Source organism: Lithobates pipiens, unplaced genomic scaffold, assembly GCF_037356315.1.
Source record: "Lithobates pipiens isolate NorthernLeopardFrog02 unplaced genomic scaffold, aLitPip1_a1.2 Scaffold_13, whole genome shotgun sequence".
NCBI classification, from domain to species: domain Eukaryota; kingdom Metazoa; phylum Chordata; class Amphibia; order Anura; family Ranidae; genus Lithobates; species Lithobates pipiens.
In genome coordinates, this window is record NW_027507718.1 from 155,686,907 (window position 1) to 155,712,349 (window position 25,443).

At 45.7% G+C, this 25,443-nt stretch overlaps 1 protein-coding gene across 8 annotated transcripts in view; it reads right to left on the reverse strand.

The window, feature by feature from the left end:
• The window catches only part of MPND (MPN domain containing), a 719,135-nt gene that overhangs the window by 36,193 nt on the left and 657,499 nt on the right, over nt 1–25,443 (reverse strand). For 7 of the 8 annotated variants that reach the window (XM_077475745.1, XM_077475748.1, XM_077475740.1 and 4 more), the window contains one exon: nt 20,525–20,617. In XM_077475745.1, the coding sequence (XP_077331871.1) occupies nt 20,525–20,617 (93 nt within the window). Of the gene's footprint in view, nt 1–13,771; nt 14,937–20,524; nt 20,618–25,443 lie in introns of those variants that run through there. The other variant, XM_077475746.1, reaches the window with a different exon arrangement.

Sequence of the window (25,443 nt, forward strand, 5' to 3'; positions counted from 1 at the left end):
AGCTATTTTTTTTTTTACTGCTAACAAGGAAGCCCTGTCATGGTGAATGATCGTTTTTGGCCGGCACCTAGAAAATGGTGCACTTGACCCCAGCCCTCCTGGGTTCCACTCTACTTTAGTGTTCCTACCAACTCCACTTGCATTTCAACTTCTTTTAAATTGAACTGTCTTTGTTCTATGGTTATACTACCTTCAGTATCCCAGATATCAAGGATAACTTACCACAAATTTGTCACAGTGTTGCATTGTAAGTCTATTAACTTGCTGCACATTTTCACTGGCAAGTTGTGCACTTGCAGAGCGATTGAAGCACAAGTTCTAGTTGACACTTTTCCAATTTGTAGCAAATATTCTTGGCAAGTCTCTAACAAGAGCAAGGTTGCAGTGGTGAGCCTACAGCAAGAGTTCTGCAAGTCTACAGCATGGAAATTCAACCACAGTGACCTGTGGTGGGGTGACTATTGTACAATATATCTGAACTTGCAGCAGACTTGCAGAATGTTTGCAAAAAAAGTTGATCTTTAGTCATGCAATGCAGACTTGCTGAAATTGTGCAACAAATTTCAAAGCCTAGCAAGTCTAGCAATAGCTTAGCAAATCATTTTCAAACTTGCAGCACAATTGCTTGCTATCTGGGCCCTATGCACCAGGTGTGCCCTTACCTTCACTAACGCCTGCCAATAGGGGTTATGTCCTTTGTAACTCTAGACTGCCTTGCTGCCCTGTCTATTGCCTTACTGTTGGTGCTATATGCCTAACCTTCACTTTGGATGACCTACTGGATTGACACTGGATCTGCAGACTGCTCCTACCACTCTCCCACCACATTGTTTGCTATCCTTTTGAGAGAATCTCTGACCACCTGGAATAGTCTAATGGACTTCACCACGCCTCCTGACATGTTTGTGGGGTTGTCACTTGGCTTTTTGTTATTTGTTTGGTTGCTGGGACTTAAAGCAGGAGTAAATCCAATTTAAAAAAAACACTTACATTCCCGGCATGTCGGAAATGCTAACTTTCACATTGGTTGTGTTCTCAACCAAACTTTCAAACTATCCAATGGCTGGTTTCATAACTGATCACATGGGCAGCATTATGGCAGTTGAAGAATCATTAGAGGCCAAGGTGGCAGCTTCCTTTACTGAAAACAATAAAAGGTTTTACTTCCACTTTAAGTGATTGGGATGCAAGAACAGGGAGGGTCAGGATGGGTTATTGTGGTTTGTTTTTATTGCAGGTTTTTTTTTTTTTTTCTTGTTTGTTTCACTTGTTCTCACTCAGACGCGTTAGGCCCCTTTCACACAGCAGCTTCGATCAGGTCCACCTGTCAGTTTTTCAGGTGGACCTGATCGCACGTTCATTCACCTCTATGGAGCGGCGGATGCTAGCGGTGACATGTCCGCTGACATCCGCCGATATCCGAACTGCTCCTGTCCGTGAAATCCAGACGGATGGAAACCCTATTTTTCATCTGTCTGGAGGATCGGATGAAAACGGACAGGTGGTCCGTTTTCATCCGATCTCCCATAGAGTGAAGCAGGGCTCTGACAGGTTCGTCTTTGCACAGTGAGTGGAGACGGACCTGTCATCCGCCTGCACAGCAGGGATCATTTGGCTTCATCCCCCACTGAGCAAGCGGAATCCATATTATGGACAAGCCCATGTGAAAAGACCCTTGCTGATCCTGCTTCAGTTGGGGACACTCCAGGTGATATTGCAATACTATGTGCTTCTTTACTATTGTATTTTTTTTTCTTATGTCTACAGTGTTAAATATTGTTTCCCAGAATGCTGGAGGGTTAAACTCTACTCAAAAACATAGGTCCCACACTGTAAGTCTTCAGGAGACACAACTCACATAGTTATCAGCTCTTAAAGGTCACAGGATTTCCCAGTCCTTTCATGCCACTCACACCTCCTAATCCCATGTATTCCCCCGATTCTACTGGCTAAATCACTCCCTACTGATTTTGTCCCAGTATCTACAGACATGGATGGGAGGTTTATTATACTTAACTTCAAGATTGAAGCTGTCACATTTACTATAGTAAATCTTTATATTCCACCACCTTTCTCACCAGATCTGCTGAGTGCATTGCCCCTTAAAACTTTGACTTTGCCTACTGGCCCATTACTGTACTTCAATGTAGTGATAGGCCTCATGCACACGAGACGCAGTTAAACGCGCGTTCAGATGCAGTTGGACAGTTTTTTCAACTGCCCCTGAACTCATTCAATGTTATCCTATGTGTCCATGCACACAGTCTCGTTTTTTTCCGTTTTTATGCAGTTGCGTTTAATCTCGTTTTTCCAGAAGCAAAAAAATGCGTTCAGAAGCAAAAATTTCCACGTTTCAGACGCAAAACGCGGCAAAACGCGGTAAAACGCGGCAAAACGCCGCTACCGCGTTTAGCCGCGTTTGCGTTTATATGCGTTTTTAAAGGTGACCCTTTTTTTTACATTAAAAATCTCAAAAATGATTGCAAATGATGAAAAACCATTAGAAAAATATTTTAAACAATTGCAATTGCAAGTGGACAATCTACAACGTGTGGCAAGTGACATGGCAGGTGGCAAGTGACGTGGCAAGTGGACAATCCACAACTTGTGGCAAGTGACATGGCAGGTGGCAAGTGATGTGGCAAGTGGACAATCCACAACTTGTGGCAAGTGACGTGGCAGGTGAAGTGGCAAGTGACGTGGAAAGTGGACAATCCACAACTTGTTGCAGGTGACGCGGCAAGTGACCTGGCAGGTGACGCGGCAAGTGACCTGGCAGGTGACGTGGCAAGTGGAAAATCAACAACTTGTGGCAGGTGACTGGCATGTGATGTGGCAAGTGGACAATCCACTTGTGGCAGGGGACGTGGCAAGTGACGTGGCAAGTGGACAATCCACTTGTGGCAGGGGATGTGGCAAGTGACGTGGCGAGTGGACAATCCACAACTTGTGTCAGGTGACGTGGCAAGTGGACAATCCACAACTTGTGGCAGGTGATGTGGCAAGTGATGTGGCAAGTGGACAATCCACTTGTGGCAGGTGACGTGGCAGGGGACGTGGTCCACAACTTGTGGCAGGTGACGTGGCAGGTGACGTGGAAAGTGATGTGGCAAGTGGACAATCCACAACTTGTGGCAGGTGATGTGGCCGGTGACGTGGCAAGTGGACAATCCACATCTTGTGGCAGGTGACGTGGAAAGTGGTGTGGCAAGTGGACAATCCACAACTTGTGGCAGGTGATGTGGCTGGTGACGTGGCAAGTGGACAATCCACAACTTGTGGCAGGTGGCATGGCAGGTGACGTGGAAAGTGGACAATCCACATCTTGTGGCAAGTGACGTGGCAGGTGATGTGGCAAGTGACGTGGCAAGTGGACAATCCACAACTTGTGGCAGGTGACGTGGCAGGTGATGTGGCAAGTGATGTGGCAGGTGATGTGACAAGTGGACAATCCACATCTTGTGGCAAGTGACGTGGCAGCTGACGTGGCAAGTGACGTGGCAAGTGGACAATCCAAAACTTGTGGCAGGTGACATGGCAAGTGATGTGGCAGGTGACGTGGCAAGTGGACAATCCACATCTCGTGGCAAGTGACGTGGCAGGTGATGTGGCAAGTGACGTGGCAAGTGGACAATCCACAACTTGTGGCAGGTGATGTGGCAAGTGATGTGGCAGGTGATGTGACAAGTGGACAATCCACATCTTGTGGCAAGTGACATGGCAGCTGACGTGGCAAGTGACGTGGCAAGTGGACAATCCAAAACTTGTGGCAGGTGATGTGGCAAGTGATGTGGCAGGTGACGTGGCAAGTGACGTGGCAAGTGGACAATCCACATCTCGTGGCAAGTGACGTGGCAGGTGATGTGGCAAGTGACGTGGCAAGTGGACAATCCACAACTTGTGGCAGGTGACGTGGCAAGTGGACAATCCACAACTTGTGGCAGGTGACGTGGCAGGTGATGTGGCAAGTGATGTGGCAAGTGATGTGGCAGGTGATGTGACAAGTGGACAATCCACATCTTGTGGCAAGTGACGTGGCAGCTGACGTGGCAAGTGGACAATCCAAAACTTGTGGCAGGTGACGTGGCAAGTGACGTGGCAGGTGACGTGGCAAGTGACGTGGCAAGTGGACAATCCACATCTCGTGGCAAGTGACGTGGCAGGTGATGTGGCAAGTGACGTGGCAAGTGGACAATCCACAACTTGTGGCAGGTGACGTGGCAGGTGATGTGGCAAGTGATGTGGCAGGTGATGTGACAAGTGGACAATCCACATCTTGTGGCAAGTGACGTGGCAGCTGACGTGGCAAGTGACGTGGCAAGTGACGTGGCAAGTGGACAATCCAAAACTTGTGGCAGGTGACGTGGCAAGTGACGTGGCAGGTGACGTGGCAAGTGACGTGGCAAGTGGACAATCCACAGCTTGTGGCAAGTGATGTGGCAAGTGGACAATCCACAACTTGTGACAGGTGACGTGGCAGGTGATGTGGCAAGTGGACAATCCCCAACTTGTGGCAAGTGACGTGGCAAGTGACGTGGCAAGTGGACAATCCAAAACTTGTGGCAGGTGACGTGGCAAGTGACGTGGCAGGTGACGTGGCAAGTGACGTGGCAAGTGGACAATCCACATCTCGTGGCAAGTGACGTGGCAGGTGATGTGGCAAGTGACATGGCAAGTGGACAATCCACAACTTGTGGCAGGTGACATGGCAGGTGATGTGGCAAGTGATGTGGCAGGTGATGTGACAAGTGGACAATCCACATCTTGTGGCAAGTGACGTGGCAGCTGACGTGGCAAGTGACGTGGCAAGTGGACAATCCAAAACTTGTGGCAGGTGACGTGGCAAGTGACGTGGCAGGTGACGTGACAAGTGACGTGGCAAGTGGACAATCCACATCTCGTGGCAAGTGACGTGGCAGGTGATGTGGCAAGTGACGTGGCAAGTGGACAATCCACAACTTGTGGCAGGTGACGTGGCAGGTGATGTGGCAAGTGATGTGGCAGGTGATGTGACAAGTGGACAATCCACATCTTGTGGCAAGTGACGTGGCAGCTGACGTGGCAAGTGACGTGGCAAGTGGACAATCCAAAACTTGTGGCAGGTGACGTGGCAAGTGACGTGGCAGGTGACGTGGCAAGTGACGTGGCAAGTGGACAATCCACAGCTTGTGGCAAGTGATGTGGCAAGTGGACAATCCACAACTTGTGACAGGTGACGTGGCAGGTGATGTGGCAAGTGGACAATCCCCAACTTGTGGCAAGTGACGTGGCAAGTGACGTGGCAAGTGACGTGGCAAGTGGACAATCCAAAACTTGTGGCAGGTGACGTGGCAAGTGACGTGGCAGGTGACGTGGCAAGTGACGTGGCAAGTGGACAATCCACATCTCGTGGCAAGTGACGTGGCAGGTGATGTGGCAAGTGACATGGCAAGTGGACAATCCACAACTTGTGGCAGGTGACATGGCAGGTGATGTGGCAAGTGATGTGGCAGGTGATGTGACAAGTGGACAATCCACATCTTGTAGCAAGTGACGTGGCAGCTGACGTGGCAAGTGGCGTGGCAAGTGGACAATCCAAAACTTGTGGCAGGTGACGTGGCAAGTGACGTGGCAGGTGACGTGACAAGTGACGTGGCAAGTGGACAATCCACATCTCGTGGCAAGTGACGTGGCAGGTGATGTGGCAAGTGACGTGGCAAGTGGACAATCCACAACTTGTGGCAGGTGACGTGGCAGGTGATGTGGCAAGTGATGTGGCAGGTGATGTGACAAGTGGACAATCCACATCTTGTGGCAAGTGACGTGGCAGCTGACGTGGCAAGTGACGTGGCAAGTGACGTGGCAAGTGACGTGGCAAGTGGACAATCCAAAACCTTGTGGCAGGTGACGTGGCAAGTGACGTGGCAGGTGACGTGGCAAGTGACGTGGCAAGTGGACAATCCACAGCTTGTGGCAAGTGACATGGCAGGTGGCAAGTAATGTGGCAAGTGGACAATCCACAACTTGTGACAGGTGACGTGGCAGGTGATGTGGCAAGTGGACAATCCCCAACTTGTGGCAAGTGACGTGGCAAGTGACGTGGCAAGTGGACAATCCAAAACTTGTGGCAGGTGACGTGGCAAGTGACGTGACAGGTGATGTGGCAAGTCACGTGGCAAGTGGACAATCCACAACTTGTGGCAGGTGACGTGGCAGTTGGACAATCCACAACTTGTGGCAGATGACATGGCAAGTGACGTGGCAGGTGATGTGGCAAGTCACGTGGCAAGTGGACAATCCACAACTTGTGGCAGGTGCCGTGGCAAGTGACACGCTAAATACAAGTACACTGCAGCTCTCACAGCTGCTGCTACTCACTCTGGTCTCACAAAATTGCTGAAATAGTTAATTTTTGAGCTGGGGAGGGTCTATGATGTTAGCTTAACTAAACGCTTCTAGACGCAAACGCGGTAAAACGCCGCTAAATCGCGGTAAAAATCGCGGCAAAACGCGCGTTTCTAAACGCCGGTTTTAACATGTGTCCAGCAGCGTTTGCATCTGCGTCTCGTGTGCATGAAGCCTTAGACCCTACTGTGGATCACTTGGGCGGCGGTGGAAAGCCAAATCAAAAGTTTCTTGACTGGTTTATAGTCTTACAGAGGTGAAGCATCCATATTCCCCACAGTACCACAGCTGCTCCGATTCTTTTCACACCATGTCCCATATCGATCTAGCTTTTGTTACTCCTGTAACTTTTCCCCTGGTTTCAGCTGCTTCCTATCTCCCCAGAGATGTTTCTGATCATGCATCCCTCCTGTTAGAGCTCCACATAGGACCCACTATATGGTGTTTAAAATAGAGCACCATACACACGATCAGAAATTCTGCCAGAAAAAGTCGGATGTGAGTTTTTGGTCAGGAATTCCGACCGTGTATATGCTCCATCGGACATTTGCTGGCAGAATTCCAGCCAGCAAAAGATTGAGAGCAGGTTCTCTATTTTTTGGTTGGAAAAAGTTCAGATCGGAAATTCTGATCGTCTGTACAAATTCAGACGTGCAAAATTCCTACGCATGCTCGGAAACAATTTGACGCATGCTCAGAAGCATTGAACTTAATTTTCTCGGCTCGTCGTAGTGTTGTACGTCACCGTGTTCTTCAGAGAACTTTTGTGTGACCGTGTGTATGCAAGGCAAGCTTGAGCAGAATTCCATCGGTAAAAAAACAAGTTTTTCTGACGGAATTTCTGATCGTATGTATGGGGCATAACAATGGTTGGAGGATGAAATAGTACAGGGGGAATGTATGAAAGGCATTGCAATTTTTTGGAATACAAATTTAAATACTGCTAGCACCTCTGCAGTGTGGGAGGCCATTAAGTCCACCCTCCGTGGAACCTTTATGTCTACTACTGGCAGTGCCAGGACAAGGTCACTTGGTGATCATTCCCTCTGTAAAGAGCCCCTGTATTGACTGTCAACACAGAGTTCTGGGCTGTGTGATTTGACATAGCAGATCAGTATGTCCCAGCCATGAATCATTGACTGGGATCTGCTGACAGTCTCCTGATGTGTCAAATCACAGGCGAGTAGGTGGGTGGGAGTATGCGCCCGACACACTGAAACAGGCAGCATCATACACCCGTAGCTGCCACCCCATAGCAGTATATGTACTGTGATGGGTTGGCAAGTGATTAATTACCAATGGTATTTGTAATATGCATTAAATAAAGCAAAAAACTTTGCTAATTATTCTAAAAAAAAACATGAACATCTAAAGCAGCTGCAAACTCTACTGTTAGATATAACACAGTCCCAAATCATAAATTCATAAACATAATTGTGCTAATTAATATTGAGCCAAGCACCAGTGATAAAAACAGTCCCAATGTGATAAAAAAAGTTATTTGGTAACATCCGCACCATCCACCACCTTCAATTGAGTGATCCTGTGACAGTAACCTCCACCATAGATAAAGTGCTTGCTTACCAGATTGCACAGACCTCCTATCAGGGAAGGTCAGTGACACTTGTGGCTCTAAACCCAGCCAGGTCCTTTAACCATCCAAGGAACCACTCATGGCAAGTGGACCCACCATCCAGGAAACAATATCACAGATGGTACCCAAAATACAAAAAGGCTTGCTAGTCATACTATAAAAATCTTTAAAAACTTTATTTAAAGTATAACATTTTGCTTTCACAGCAAAAACATGTAATCACATGAGGATCAAAACCAGCCGGCTGGCTAATCGCAGTTACCCGTCCTTCCTGGATTCGCTCCATCACCTGATGTCACTGCGCGCCTCGAATCCTGGAAGGACGGGTAGCTGCGATTAGCCAGCCAGCTTGTTTTGATCGATTCATGTGATAGGAGGTCCATGCGATTACATGCGATAGGAGGTCCATGCAATCTAGTAATTGGGACTTTGTTCTTATTACTGGTGTTTGACCCAATTTGTAATATACAGCATGGAGGGTGGTTGATGTATTGCCATTGGTCACTGATGCATTAATGACCAGTAGCAGTTAATTAACCCCTTTGTGCTGCATTAGTGGCACCAGTGTCAGTGTTAATTAACACTAACGCTGGTGCCACTAATGCAGCACAAAGGGGTTAATTAACTGACACTGGTCACTAATGCGTCAGTGACCAATAACCCCCTCATGCTGTATATCACTGAAATGTAATACCATTGGTAATCCCCCCCCCCCCCCCCCAAATCTAAAGAGTTAATTAAGCTGCAATCATCTGCTTACTTGTGCGATATACACTGCAGTCATGCAGTGTTTAGTTCCTCCTCCTCGGCTCCTCTTGGTCACAGGACCAGCAGAACTCTATGATGCTCCTCTGAGTCCTCCCATCCCACCTCCCATCATCGCCAACCTCTCAGTGAGTGATGTCATGCTGGGCTGGTCGAAACCACGAATCGCCTGTCAGGAGGGGAGTCAGAGTATCTCCACTGACAGGGAAGGCAAGTGAAGGGTTGGCATATTGGCTTGTGCCGAGTGCAGGAGCACGCTTGGCACATCGTTGCAACTGCAGCTATTAGCAGCTGGTACAATCGCACACACAATTTCCAGCCAGTTTTTAGAAGCCCACTTCACCTGCAGCCCCCCCCGCCCCGCAGTAAACTGTACTGCCCAGGGCATCTGCCCCTTCCACCCCTGCCTTGTACCGGCTCTGACTACTGATAACCTACAAAATAAATGCCCTCTTTCAATTCCTCAGTATGTAATTGGGTATGTTTCAGGCAGAAGGCAATTATACTGCTGAACCTACCCAACATAATAGGAAGTTGTGGTTGCATAAGTGTAGTGAGCATTAGCTACCCCTCTTAGACCTTACTGAAAGGAATAAGACGCTTTATACTACCCAAAAAAGATTTGAACATGGTAAAAGGACTGGCCATTTATTATCTTATTCTATTCCCCATATTCAACTAAACTAAACTAAAACTAACTAAAAAAACATTTTCATCCGAGGTCCGAATCACAAATGCCATGAAGGATTGTATGTATCTACTTTCCTTTTTTTGGCGCAAGCTGCATTCTCTGGCACTTTTCTTACAGTTTCCTCCATACACTCTGCTAATACTTTGTAAATGTCCCCAATAGTGTTCCCCCTTACATCAGGCGCCTCTACCACAGTAATTCATTACATTGGTTGCCCCATCAGACTACCCTCATAAATCAGTTGCCACTGTCAGAGTACCCACTTATATCAGGTGCCCCCATCAGAGTGCCCCTAACATCAGGTATTCCCATCAGAAGGCCCCCTTACATCTAGTGTCTCCCATCAGTATGCGCCCTTACATTATTTGTCCCCATCAGAGTGCCCCCTTACATTATGTGCCATCATCAGATTGCCACTTTACATCAGGTGTCTCCATCAGAGTGCCTCTTTACATCAGGTGTTCCCATCAGAGTGCCCCTATACATCAGATGTCCCCATTAGAGTGCCCATTTACATCAGGCGTCCCGATCTCAGTGCCGCCTTACATCAGGGGTTACCATCAGATTGCCCCTATACATAATATGGGCCTTTCAGCGTGCGCCTTTAACATAATATGTGCCCATCAGTGTGCTCCCTTAACATAAAATGTGCCCATCAGCATGCCCCTTCAACCTAAAATGTGCCCCTTATTTTATGTTAAGCGGCACTCTGATGGTTACATTTACATTAAGGGGCATGCTAATGGGAACATTCTGCTGTGCCCACCAGAGTGTCCCTTAACATAAAATGTGCCCATCAACGTGCCCCTTAACATAAAATATGCCCATCAGAGTGCCCCTTAACACAAAATGTGCTCATCAGAGTGCCCCTTAATATTAAATATGCCCATCAGAGTGCGCCCAAACCTTTTTCCCATCCCTAGTGGTGCCTGAACACTGCACAGTTACTCTTGCTGGGTGCATGAACGGGCCCTGCTGTTAAAAAAAAAAATGAAATTACATGCACCTGTCAAACAGGTGCAGAAAAATTGGGCTGTTGTGGCTCAATAACATGGCCAGCACTGAAAAAAAAGGAGACGCGTGCAGAGGATGCACCATGTCCGCGACCACCACTTTTCACCTTTTTTAGTGGCTTGTGAGCGTCTGCCTCTCCTTGTTGGCCTTTCGAACATGATGAGGATTTTTTGGGGGTATTTTTTTTATAACTTTTTACACAGCGTGGAGTGGAAAAAAAAAAAAGAAAACCAGTGGTGATGCAGAAGGAAGACCACCTGCAACTCAGAAGAAGGAACAGAAATTATGGATAATTTTTTTTGCTGCAGCTGGAAAAACAAAATTCAAAAGCCCAAAAAAGAATAAAAATTAAATAAAAACACTGCAACCACTGCTGACGCAGAAAGAGGACAGCTGTTATGCCCTAAACATTCTTAGTGCTGCTGCACTGCCAAAAAAAAAAAAAAGTAAAGAAAAAAAAAAGTATACCACTGCTGTGCTGATGCAGAAGGACTAACACCTGCGACACAGAAAGGAGAATACTAAAAATGCAGAAACAGAACCTGATACTGCAAAAAAAATTGAAAATTGAAAATTGAAAAAAAAAAGATGAATAAAAAAAAAAGTGGTACCAGTGGCGAAGGAGGAAGTATTGTACACACCAACACCAACACAGTAGCACCACAACACTGTGTTTTTCACACTACAATAAACTGCTGTGTTATATACACCCCACTACACTGTATTATATACACTGCACTACAAACTACACTGTAAAATACACTGCACTACACTGTGTTATATACACCGCACGACACTGTTATACACTGTACTACACTGTATTATATACACTGCCCTACACTGTGTAATATACACCGCACTACATTATGTAACATACACTGCACTACACTGTATTATATATACCGCACTACATTGTGTAATATACACCGCACTGTGTAATATACACTACAATGTATTATATACTGTGCACTGTATTATATACACTGCACTGACTGCGCAATACACTGTACCTGCCTTATCTATCTCTATTAATACACACTACATATGGCCGCTGTGTAAGCAGCCTTATATAATGTGAAGCGGTGGACTTAGCACCTGAGCCATGATTGGCCAAAGGCACCCTGCCGTGCATTATGGGGCTCTTCCGCAGCAGACGAACGTCCCGCGAGCGCCTCATTAGTTTATTTGTTCTACGAACAAACACTTGATGCTTGAGTTGAACTTGGGTTTGACCCAAGTCGAACATCAAGCCCATTCCTACTAGAATCACACCAAAGTAGCACAGGAACCTTTTCCAAAATCATGCTGCGCTGCATTGTGAACAGGCACCACTGAAAACAATGTCATTTCCATTGTCATGCGATTCTTTGTGACTCATGTATTATCTGTAATCGCCCTAGTGTGTAACAGGCTTAAAGCAGTATTAAAAGGAGAAGTCCAGCCTAAGCTTCTTTGGCTGGCCTTCTACTATGGGTCACAGGAGTGAAATTAGTGTTTCACTCCTGTGACCCATTTTCAGCAGAGAGCGGATGTCACGGATATCAGTCCAGGCACCACGTCATCGCAACAATAAAATCTGGATCTGCCAGGTGCCTGGACTGACACCCTGCTCAGCTTCTCAACAAGCCGCTGAGAGCCTGAGATGGCCACTTTCTGCCCCTCCACAGCTCAGTACTCCAGTGAGCATGGAGGAGCAGAGCAGAGAGTTGCTGATTGACAGGGAGCTGTGAGAACTGAACCATCGGCGATGTTCGATGGCTTGGTTCTCAGTGTAGAGGCTACAGGGGACAGATGCAGCATCGGACCAATGCTGCATCCACCTAGGTATGTATAATGGAGGAAAAAACCCCAAACCCATATTTCTCTTTTAAACCCCAAAACAAAAATGTTCTATATTGCTGCAGCCGAACTCCTACTAACATTTTAAGCAATTATAGCAACAGTTTTTTCCCTTTTGAGATAAAGGTTTTACATAAATGAATAAATGGTGGTCATTGCAAGCACCCCTGTTAGTGGTAAATGGTTTGCCCCAACCCTCTAGCTGTTACTTTTGCTGGAGTGCTTGGTCTATTGAAAAATAACAGACACCACTTATCTAAGCAGTTACATGTGAATAAAGCCTCTGATCGGACCTGGATCTAGACAGTTTGCATCCTAGGGGCAGTGGTTCTGGCTGGACACAAACTGGCTGCAGCAATTTGGCCAGTTTGCATGCAGCCAAAGCAGCGGCTGCATTTAGTTGCATCTGAACAGATCTGGCTGCCTCTAGCAGGGCCGACTGACAACTCATAGGGCCCCCCAGGCAAAAAGAGATCATGGGACTCCCTGTGTTCCTGCCCACACTCAAGCCACACCCACACAAATCTCCATCTAAATATTGCAGCTCAGCTGTATAGAGGGGGCATTTAAATATCGATCGCAGCATTGCCTGGATGGAAGTTCCTGGCTTCTTTGTGTAGATGTAATGCACAATATAGTGCAGGAGTATGTAATGTACAATATAGTGTATATCATGCAGAGTGTGTAATGTACAATATAGTGTATATAGTACAAGCGTGTGTAAAGTACAATATAGTGTATATGGTGCAGAAGTCTGTAATGTACAATATAGTGTATATAGCACAGGATTATGTAATGTACAATTAAGTGTATATACTGCAGAAGTGTGTAATGTACAGTATATTGTATAATGCACAGGCACCTGTAATGTACAATATAGTACAGGAGTCTGTAATGTACAATATGTTGTATATAGTGCAGGACTCTGTAATGTACATGACATTTGTAGGACTTAAGCCCCCTAAAATGCGTATCCATAACCTTCCACCCATGACAGGCACCCCCCTCCAAACCCGATCCCCACCTTTAACAAACCACGGACAAGGTATGGAGTAAATGGCCAACCGGCCTTAATTTATTAACAAAATATATACTTTAATAAAAATACCATAAATAACTTTCAATTGTAAACATTCCCAGCCTTTAAACGGGTCATGGGTACTAGCATAACAACACACTGGTCACTGCAAATGACTTCCCACTTTTTGACCTCTTGACCTCCAGACGGAATCCCCTGTCTCGGAGGCTATACCCAACCATCGCAGTGACCTACCCCTTCTTAACCCTTCCAGGTTAACCCCTCGTAACCTGAAAGTACATTAACCACCCACATCCCATGGATGGGTACATGGATGGGTCTTTTCTACCTGAAACCTCCCCTTTCCTACTCAAAATCCCCAAGCACCGCCTGCAGACCACCCCTATAACCCCAACCTGACATACTCACTATAACCAGGGAGGGTGGGTGGGAATCGCTTCCTCCTCCACTCTCCGAGTGAAAGCATGGTATGCCACTATCATGTACCATGCCATAGCTCCGCCCCCTCAGCTCCGCCTGGCCCCTGCTCTTAAAGCGGCCCGAGGCTGCTTACTTAAAATGGCGACAGGGCTGTCCCTGCACCTGCCATGCCGTCCCTGCGCTGACCCCCCCCCCCCTAGGGGTGTATGGCTGCTGGACTCTTTATATTGTAACAGGTAAGTTTTTATTTATCACCATTAAATGAAATAAACAATCATTGGTACAATACAACAGTGCATCGTACAACACAACATAACACAGTGTTCAGTATACAGTCGGTTAATCAAACTTACAGATCAGCTGATGAGGGTCAAAAGGTATAGGAGAGGAAATATGGTAAAAGGGAAAAAGAAGGAGAGGAGGAAGAGGGGGGGGGGGGGGGGGGAAGAAATCAAAGGCCAAGCCTCCAGATACAGCTCATAGGAATAGACAAACCACATCAATACTGCATTTCACTCGTAGCATTCAGTAGTGATCAAGTAAATACAAGAGAACATCCCAGATCCTACAACCACCCGTCCCACGGTTGACCCATCTACACTCCCACCCAAGATCCCCAAATCTTGTCGAATTTAGACGGGCACTTCCGACTCATGTAAGTCAACTTATATAGTGGAAGAGCGGAGTCAATCAACCCTTTCCATTGAGAAATCCCAGGGGGGTCCGCCTTCTTCCAGTTAAGGAGAATGGTCTTCCTGGCATAAAATGCCGCATAAAATACAAACAGTTGTCTATGCGTACCCACCACCACTCCGTCACACACCCCTAACAGCAGGACCACAGGGTCCATCCCCACCGAGAGGCCCCCCACCGAATTCAGAACCCCCACCACCTCCCTCCAGAAGGTCTGAATAGCTGAACATTCCCACACTACATGCATAAATGTCCCAACCTCCACATCACATTTCGGACATCTATCGGAGCTTAGTGGGTATATTCTCGAAAGTCTCTGTGGAGTGTAGTAAGCCCTATGAAGAAACTTCAGTTGAATGAATCTATCGCGCGCAGAGATCATCCGGGGGATATAATTCTGGATGCCTTCCTGCCAGTCCTCCTCACTCAGTGATGGAAGATCAGACCTCCACTTGCGAAAAAGCGCAGACTCTGCTACGGGTTCCGAAGCGGAGAGCCTGAGGTACAAGGAGGAGAGGACACGATCAGCATACTTGGAGATGAGAAACTTTTCAATCTGGTGCGAGCATACCGAGATTGGGGCAGGGAATTGGGCCCTCGCCGCATGGCGCAGCTGCAGGTATCGAAAAAACATCTTATTCGGCAACCCGAAATCCCTCTTAAGGGTATCAAAATTTAGGAGGACCCCCCTAGGCATAATCTGCTGTATGGTCGTGATGCCATATTTGGCCCACAGGGCAGGATCCGGGATAGAGTTGAAATGGCGCAACTGCGGGTTGCCCCACAACGGCGTATGGGGTGAGACCTCCAGAGGACCGTTAAGTTTCCTCGACACCTGCATCCACACACGCACCGTCGTCGCCATATTCGACGTGACCGTAGGGTGAGCTTTAGGGCCCCTAAATACCAAATTACTAAGCGTAGCATAAGACCCCAGAATGGCCGCCTCTAGGTTAACCGACGGATTGGACCTCGATTGCAAAAACCACCACCTCACTGTCACCAGCACCGCCGCCCAATAGTATTGTTTCAGGCATGGCAAGGCCAGTCCCCCGGCCGAAAGAGGCAGCTGAAGGGCCCGCCTCCCCACCCTGGGCACCGCTCCAGCCCAAATAAACGTATTGATCACCCGATCCGCCCTGAGGAAGAAGGAATTCGGGATCGGGGTAGGGGTGTTTCGAAAGACATACAAAAACTTTGGCAAAAAGGTCATCTTCAAGAGGTTGATTCTACCCACCGGTGACAAGGGCAAAGACTTCCACATCTGGCACCTGACAGTCAGGTCGTCTAAGATAGGGTACACGTTGTCAACAAGGTATTGCTTGGGATCTCCTCGCACTAGAATTCCCAAGTAACGGAACCCCTGAACAAATTTCAGTGGCGTTGGCGTGACTTCATCCCGAGGGTCTTGAGAGAGTGAGAACAACAGGGATTTATCCCAGTTAATCCTAATTCCCGAGAAGGAAGCGAATTCCTCCATGATACATAGGGCCCTCTGTAAGGAGGCAGATGCATCAGGTAGGTAAAGAAGTGCGTCGTCTGCATAAAGCAAAATTTTCTCTCTAAGGGGGCCCACCCGCAGCCCCACAAATTCCTCCGACGCCCTTAAAAGTATGGCCAGGGGCTCTACTGCCAGCGCAAAGAGGCCAGGGGACAGAGGGCACCCCTGCCTCGTGCCTCTTCTCAACGCAAACTCCTCTGACACCGCACCATTGGTGCGAATTCTGGCCACGGGGTGGTTATAAAGCAGCCGAATCCAGGAGATAAATTTGGGGCCAAAGTGAAAGCGCTCTAAAACTCCCCAGAGAAATTGCCATTCAACAGAGTCGAACGCTTTTTCCGCGTCGAGCGACGCCACTACTCCTTGTCCCTGACCCACCCCAGCCCTAGAAATGTGGGTATAGAGGCGTCTAATGTTAATGTCAGTGCCCTTGCCCGGCATAAAGCCCGTTTGATCACCATGAACCAGGGTCAAGATAACAGAGTTAAGCCGATTTGCCAAAATCTTTGTCACTATTTTTGCGTCAACATTAAGCAGTGAAATTGGGCGATAGGAGGAGCAACACTCAGGGTCCTTGTTTGGTTTAGGGATAACGACTATCACCGCCTCGGACATAGTGGGCGGCAGACTCCCCTCTGCTAGCATAGTACGGAGTAGGGCGTGAAAGCGCGGCGCAAGTGTGGCAGCGTGCATTTTATAGAACTCTGCCGGTAGGCCATCTGGGCCCGGAGTTTTCGAACCCTTGAGGGAGACAATAGCCGCCTGAACCTCTTCAAGAGAGATCGGGGCCTCCAGGCGGGTACGGTCACCATCAGAGAGCTGCGGAAAGTCAACCTGGTCTAAAAAGTGACCAAGCGCTGCCAGAGTAAAAACCTCCCTAGGAGCATAAAGGGCCTTGTAATATTGTACAAATCGAGCGTTAATTTGAGAAGGGTCTGAGATCACCTCACCGTGTTCCCCTCTGATCCTGGCGATATGCGCCACAGATGCCCTCTCCCTAGCCAACCAGGCCAAGAGTCTACCCGTTTTTTCCCCCTGTTCGAAAATGCGTTGTGATTGGGCCAACAAGATCTTCCTACTACCCTCTGTCCTGAGCAAAGCGATCTCCCTGTGTACCGACTGCAAGGCAGTATAGGAGGCTCCGCCACCCCCCAGCGTGTAAGCTCTCTCAAGCTCCTGCGCCTTCTTCTCCGCCTCCGCCAGTGCCAACCTAGAATGCTTCCGGGCCTTGGAAATGGCAATCTGATATTTACCTCTGGCGTAGGCCTTAAAAGCGTCCCAGAGCACCGAGGACTCTGGACTCTTTATATAGTGTATATAGTGCAGGCGTCTGTAATGTACAATATAGTGTTTATAGTGCAGGAGTGTGTAATGTACAATATAGTGTATATAGCACAGAAGTTTGTAATGTACAATATAGTGCAGCGGTGTGTAATGTACAATATTATGTATATGGTGCAGGTGTCAGTAACGTACAATATAGTGTACATGGTGCAAGAGTCTGTAATGTACAATATAGTGTATATAGTACAGGAGCCTGTAATGTACAATACAGTGTGTATATCAGCCTTTCTCAGCCTTTTCAACATAGAGGAACCCTTCAAATAGTTCTCCGGTCTCAGAGAACCCCCCGCTAAAAAATTAGAAATCTACAACTCATGATACATTAGTGTGATGGTCAGTGGGAAGAATGGTCCTTGCACTTGTGGTCATTGGGAAGAATTACCTGCTTGGTGTCAGTGGAAACTTATCTGAGAGGCAGAAATTGCCCAATGCTGAGGGATTTCCTAGCAACCTCTGGAGGAACCCTGGGGTTTCATGAAACCCTGGTTGAAAATCACTGGTTTATATAGTACAGGAGTTTGTATTGTACAATATAGTGCAGGAGCCTGTAATGTAATATATAATGCAGAAGTGTGTAATGTACAATATAGTGTATATGGTGCAGGAGTCAGTAACATACAATATAGTGTACATGGTGCTGGAGTCTGTAATGTACAATATAGTGTATGTAGTACAGGAGTGTGTAATGTACAGTATATTGTATATAGTGCAGGAGTCTGTAATTTACAATATGTTGTATATAGTGCAGAGTCTGTAATGTACAATATAATGTATATAGTGCTGGAGTGTGTAATGTACAATATATTGTATATAGCACAGGAGTCTGTAATGTACAATATAGTGTATATAGTGCAGGGGTCTGTAATGTACAATACAGTGTGTATATAGTGCAGGAGTGTGTCATGTACAATATAATGTATATGGTGCAGGAGTCTGTAACATACAATATAGTGTATATCGTGCAGGGGTGTGTGATGTACAATATATTGTATATAGTGCAGGAGCCTGTAATGTACAATATAGTGTCTGTGCGTGTATATATATATATATATTGTACAGGACGCCGTGGCTGGGTCCTGGAAGGACGCTATATTTCCCCTCTGTTTGGGTTGTGGTCTGTTTAAATGAATAAAATTGATTAACCCACCTGTTAAGGGAGTGCCTTTAAAAAACAAGACAGGAAGTGGTAGATGGTGTTTATTTTTGACTGCAGCAACTGAAGTGGACAGCAGTGTCCTGTTTGGAAGGCTCCTGGCAGGGGAAGCTACCTGCCATCAAGATCAAGCTCTGTTTTGATAAGGACAGCTGTTCTGGACTTTGCAAGTCGGTGAGACTACAAACCTTTTTCCTTTCGTTTTTGGCTGCTGTAAAGCTATTTAAGTTAATAAACCCTTTGTTGTATGAAAAGCCTGTGTCCTGTGATCTACCTGGTCCCCCGAACATTACAATATATATATATATATATATATATATATATATATATATATATATATATATATAGCGCGCAGGAGTCTAAAATGTACAATATAGTGTATATAGTACAGGAGTGTGTAATGTATAATATGGTGCAGGAGTCTGTAATTCGCAGAATGTAAGGGGTCAGGGGTGTGTAATGTATTGTTCTCCAGCTCTCTAATGTCCACAGAACCTGTGTAATTAATATGTGTTTGGTTTTAAAGGGATGAGGTAGCAACCCTAGCTGCCATGCCCCATGTAAACGCAGAACCGTGAAGATGTGACCCTAGCCTTGGACCTTGTGCTATTGCAATGGGCAACAGCTTCACTTATGCCTCAAATTTTGCACATCTGCCCCATTAATTTGAGTGGGTTGGAAGGGGAAGTTCTTTCTAGCCAATGCTCAGCACTTAATGAGGGACTTACCCTGAGTAAACATAGAGCAACCAATTAAGCCGGCCACCAACGTTAAGTAGATTTACTATGTCCACCCCCTGAAAACTTGGCTTTGTTCCAGTACCCTGAAGAACTCAACAGCTGGCAAAGTGGTGCCTCTTATTCAGTGGGTAGCAACAAGAACTATTCACAGCACCGGTGATGAGCGGGTACTCATGCTAACTGGGCCTTCCCGGGAAACCTGCCCCGCTTCCCAACCCATGCCCCGCTCCGGTCCCACCCAGCAAGCCATCCCCACCCCACAATTAATGCCTTGTCCGCTCCACAGTTATATGATGTAGATGGATGATGATACTGTATGTAAGCAGAGAGAGTGGTATTTTATTTATTACTGTGCTTGGATCACTGAGCCAGCACACACTGGCAGTTTAGCGATTCTTACACTGCATTTCCAGGACATTCCTCGGGACAGAGATGGCAGAACAATTAACCCAAAATTGTGACTGTCCCAACAGTTGCCAAGTATGCTCTCATGGAGTCCCCCTACTGGCCACAGGCCCTTGGGCAGTGCCAGAGAGCCTGAATTGTCGGCCTGCCCCTAGCCTCTGGAATGTGAATGTAGCTTAAATACGTTTTTTCAATCAGTAGCATTATTATCAGTAGCCATTTGCAATATCTATTATGCCTTGACTAGTTTTAATCCATTTCATGCCACCTTACGAATTTCAGAAAATCAAGAACTTCAGATAAATAATTAAAAAGAAATGGATGTGTGTAATAAAAAACAGTGTGTGTATACATGTGTGCAGTGGTGGCCCATCCACAGAGGGCACACGGGCACCGCCTTTCCTATCCATGTGTCCGGCCCCCTGATCTACAAATCAAGGCACTGGACTATAGATTCCAATGCGCGGGGGGGGGGGAGGGTTAAAGCATCTGATTAGAGCTCTAATAGGCTTCAAAAAAAGGGTGGGCAGAGCATTGTGCTCCGAGCCCTCCCAGTCTTATGTTGATAGCAAATAAATTTTCGCTGTTTTCACACTAAAGTTCCTCCCTGCCAATCAGGAGGCAGGTCCTGTTTCCCTATTAGCCAAAGCATCAGGCGATCATATCGGATGCCTTATTGGATGTCTGGTGCTTTGGCGGAGGAGGCGTGCCTGCGGGGGTGTGCTGTCAGTGCCGCACTGCCAGGGGAGGTAATCGTTTGCCCCCCTAAAATAAAAATAAAACACCAGCCACCACTGCATGTGTGTGTGTGTGTGTGTATATATGTGTGTATGTGTGTGTGTGTGTGTGTATGTATATATATATATATATATATATATATATATATATATATATATATATATATATATATACTGTATATACAAGTTTGTGCAGATGACACACCTTTATTTTGTCCAAAAATGTCTTTTCTTCAGTCCATAAGTCTTGAAACATTGTTTGGTCTGGTCCACCTTTGTAGAACTCTACCAGCAAAATCTGTCAAATGACAAAAGTATATAAGCATATACAGTACAAAGGCGTAACTAGAATCTTCTATACAGAGCTTCCCATTTATTCAGAAACTGAAGCATAGTAAACACTTCAGCTATGCTTCAGTTATGAATGGACACAGTGAGTGCAGTATCGATCACTCACTGTGTCTATTCAGAAATGGAATGGACCAGTTGGGGGGGGGGGGCACTTACAGGATATGACAAAAAGACACATAAGATAATAGCATTAGTTGTCAAGAAGTAAACTTTCTGGTATTTCTTTTACAGCCCACGTTAGTAGAGCTCTGCCCTGCACTGGACATGTGTCACTTACCTCTAACAGGTTATTTTTGCCCTCTCCAAAACAGACCATCCATAATGCTATCTTACTTGTCTTGCTTTAACCTTTTCGCTGCCAGGCCCTGTGCTCCATTTTGTACACTCAGGTGGCCAGACCATTTTTGCAATTTTTCCTTTGCTTTTTTATTTTTCACTTATAACTTTCAGAATATTTTAAACGATCCCCCAAAACATATATTTTCTGAAAGCACATGATCAGTAGAATAAAAAAAATACACTAAAGACATTATTACCAGATAAAAACACAGCTAAGTTTACAAAAATCCTGCTAAATCCCTACTAAATAATATAAAAGCTTAACCTGTATGGAGTTCTTAAATAACAAAAAAGTTGTAATTTTTACATTGCACCTTTTTGCAAAATAATGAAAATCTAATGTAGGCAAAAATGTAAATATTCGAATTTCTCAAAAAATCGTAAGGTTTTCATTTTTCCCTTACAGCTTTAGGAAATGGTGAAAGACCCCCAAAACCATATATTTTCTCAAAACATATGATCTCTAGAATAAAAAGAAGGTGCTACTGATTTTTTAGACCCCGCAGTATTTGCACAAATGTTTATCAAACCAATATATTTGAAAAAAAATACACTAAAACTATTATTAGCAGATGCTATTACAAAATTCCAGCTAAATCCCTACTAAATTATAAAAGCTTAATCTGTATGTAGTTAATAAAAAATTAAAAGTTAAAATTTTTACATTGCACCTTTTTGCAAAATGGTTAAAATCGACCGTATGCAAAAATGTAAATATCCAAATTTCTCTAAAAACCTGAAGGTTTCCATTTTTCCCTTATAGCTTTCAGAATTTGTGAAAGACCCCCAAAAACATATTTCCCTACTAAATATAAAAGCTTAACCTGTATGGAGTTAGTTAAATTGCGATTTTTCGCAAAATGGTGAAAATCTAACATACCCCAAAATTTCTCTAATCTGGAGGTTTTCATTTTTCACTTACAGCTTTCAGAATTTGAAAAGACCCCTTAAACTAGACCTTTTCTAAAAGCATATGACCTGTAGAATAAAAAAAAGTGCTACAGATTTTTTGGGCCCCGTAATAATTGTGCAAATGTTCATCATATCACTATTTTCACTAAAAATACACTAAAATCATCATTATTATTGCACATAAACACAACGTAACTTACAAAATTCTTGCTAAATTATTACTAAAGCATCATTCACATGTGGCATACTAAAGTGTACGCCCATGGGGGGGCCATGTTTCTCTGTACAGGAATGCACAGGTGTTCCATGTGTCCCCATACAGGCAGTCCCATTTATGTCAATTGAGATGCATTGGCTGCATAGGCATAGCTGCTGTTCCCAATCTGACATCCATGTGGGTGTGGGTACATCACCCCGAGCGGAGACAGTGTGAGCTCGGGGACATGCATGTGGACCTACATGGATGTAAAATTGGGAGCAACGGCTGTTCGTGCAGTTGCTACATCCCAAATTACATCATTGGGACTGCCTTCACAGATATGCACGGAACACCTGTGCATCTCTGTAAAGGTGTGAACAGGGCCTTAGGCCCCTTTCACACAAGCACATTGTTTGGGTCTGCCTGTCCATTTTTCAGGCGGGCTCAATCAGACCACCCATTGTTCTCTATGGAGAAGCTGATGTCCGTTAAGAACAGAGGAATTCCATTCCCCATCCATCTAACAGATTGTATCGGATGGTATCTGATGGAACTGGATAGGCGGTTCATTTTCACCCGACCGTCCCATTGAGAATGCATTAGCGGAGCAGACACAGACCTGTCATCTGCCTGCTCAGCAGGGATCAGCAGACGGATCCCCCGCTGAGCTTGACAGAGTCCGCTCCATGTGAAAATATTCTTACCAGGATCGGCTGGTCTATTCGGGGTGCTGGGGCGCCGCCCCCCCCCCCCCCCCCCTGCAGAGCACCGGACTCATTCTCATTTTTTTTTCCAAGCCACATTGAAAAAGGTTGGGCTCAAAAAAGGTTGGGCTCCCAAACCCACTCACTTGTGTCAATAGCAAATTAATATTCGCTATCGTTTTTTTTTGAGACAGAGAAAGGGACTGAAGATAGTCCCTTTTCTCTGCATCACTTTACTTGAATGAATCAAAAATCTGTATAGAGATTCCATTCATTCAGGAAATGACAGTCTGCTGTGGCTGCAGGGAGCGGGTTTGCAGGGGGGGGGGCGGGGTCGGAGCTGTGGGCGGGGGGTTGAAAGGGATAGGAGAGGAGAATGGGGAGGACGTACGCTGTACTGACCTGGCCACCTGCATGCACTTATTTGGGTCCATATAGACTTGGCAGTGAAAGGGTAAAATAGATGTTTATCTGATTAATTAAATTTTAGTCGGTTGAGACCCTTGTTTCTAAAAGGTTTTTTTCAGTATTTTAATACTCCTGCAAGGGCTAAAATAAGTGTAATTTACAGTTTAATGTGTTTGTAAACTCTATTAATGAACTGCTCTTATTATTAGGTATTTTGCTGCTCTTATGTTCTCTCTTTTGGTCTGTTTAATATACCATTTATAGCACTTGCTCCCATAGGAGTTGCTGGATTCGTTGGGTCTTTCCCACACACAGCCAGGCAACAGGAATTTTCACACTTTCTTCATAGGCTCAATGAACAGTCTAGGGCAGTGATGGCAAACCTTGGTACCCCAGCTGTTTTGGAACTACATTTCCCATGATGCTCAGCTACACTAAAGCGTGCATGAGCATTATGGGAAATGTAGTTCCAAAATATATAGGGTGCCAAGGTTCGCAATCACTGGTCTAGGGGTTTTGGTTTTATTTTTTATGGGATAACTTGCATACAGAATAGGGATGCCCAGAACTGAAGAGTAGGGATGAGCTACGTTCGACTCGAACATCGGCTGTACGCCCGTTTGGCGAATACCGAACGCTATGGGCCGTTCGCGCCAAATTCGTGTGGCGCTCACGGCCCACAATGCACTGCGCCATCGCAGTGCATTGCTGGCTCATGATTGGCCAAGCATGCACTGTGACCCCGCATGCTTGGCCAATCACAGCGCCGGAAGCGAGGAGAGCCATGATTGGCCACAGGCAGGATGCCAGTGGCCAATCATAGCTCAGGCTGTGTAGTACACGCCCCAGCACGGCGGCCTTGTGTAGTGTGTTGGCGTCTGTAGGAGTTAGTGGGTGTTCTCTGTGTACCTTCAACACAGTATACACCGTTCATTATCGGCCGATTTTTACGTTCTTGCTCTTCTGTAATTGAGCTGTTAGCAATCTGCAGGAGTTTGTGCCTGTTGTCTGCGTGCCCTATACACCGTTATATCCACCTATATAGCTAGCTATATTGCTCTTTTGTAATAGAGCTTGCAGTCATCCGTAGGAGATGAGGCGCAAGCCGATAAAAGAGGGCAAGCAGGCTCTGTGTCTAGAGACAACAGTGCTGGTCGTGGACGCGGTGCATCGTCATCATCAGCACGTGGCCATGGGACACACTTGTCCTTTTCGGCAGCTGGACATGTTGGGCTGCATCATGCCGAAGACTTGGTAGAGTGGATGACCAAGCCCTCTTCATCCTCCTCATCCTCTTTCACCCAGGCTCAGGGTACTAGCAAATGAGTAAGTAAAGTCGCGCTACGGAAAATTCATCCTAATTGTATAAAAACAAACAAACCTCAACGTGATGAGAAAAAATTGTGATAAGAGAAAATTGAGAAAAAATGTGAAAAAATTGTTTACAGGGTTAGAGCTGCCTATACCTGAAGCCCCCTCTTCCTTGTTAGGGAGGGGAGGGAAATTTTAAGAGTGTCAAATGAAGAGGTTATGGCGCTAAACCCGATTGGTTGTGTTCAAATTAACCTATCGTCACAAATTGGTGCTGTGAAAAAGTGCTATATTCGGTTAAAGTGCAAATGCTTCCTAATTATAATTGGATAAAAATCTATAAAAATGCAATCAATATTAAATCATCATATACATATCATCATAATTAAATCCAAAATCCATGAAAATACAATCAATATTGGGTCATCATATACGCGTCATCATGCAATAAGTGAAACCCAAAATATGGTAAATATTCACATAGGTCATTGCAGATGTTGCGTTCTTATATAGAAATGACATTTCTTTCAGACAGCACAAAAAATCCTACTGATATCCTTCAGTGTCCTTATTCAGAAAAATGAACCGTGCAAAGAAAGTGCAAAAAGGCTAGAGATCAAATCCAAGTTCAGCCAATAGTCGCATAAAGACGCATGTGCATCCGCTACATGTATCTAATATGTGTCCAATGTTAGTATTTTGGCTGATAATACTGCCACCGCAGACTACTAATGTAAATAATGCGTGACTTCAATAGGGAACGTTTCATCCACTAATGCAAACAGTGCGGGTCTTCAATTAGAAACCTTCATCCCCGGTGCGCCACTCGGTGCTGTAATATGTAAATGCTCTCACCAGAACTTACGCCCCTTATGGGGCTAGATGGACCTTCACAATGTA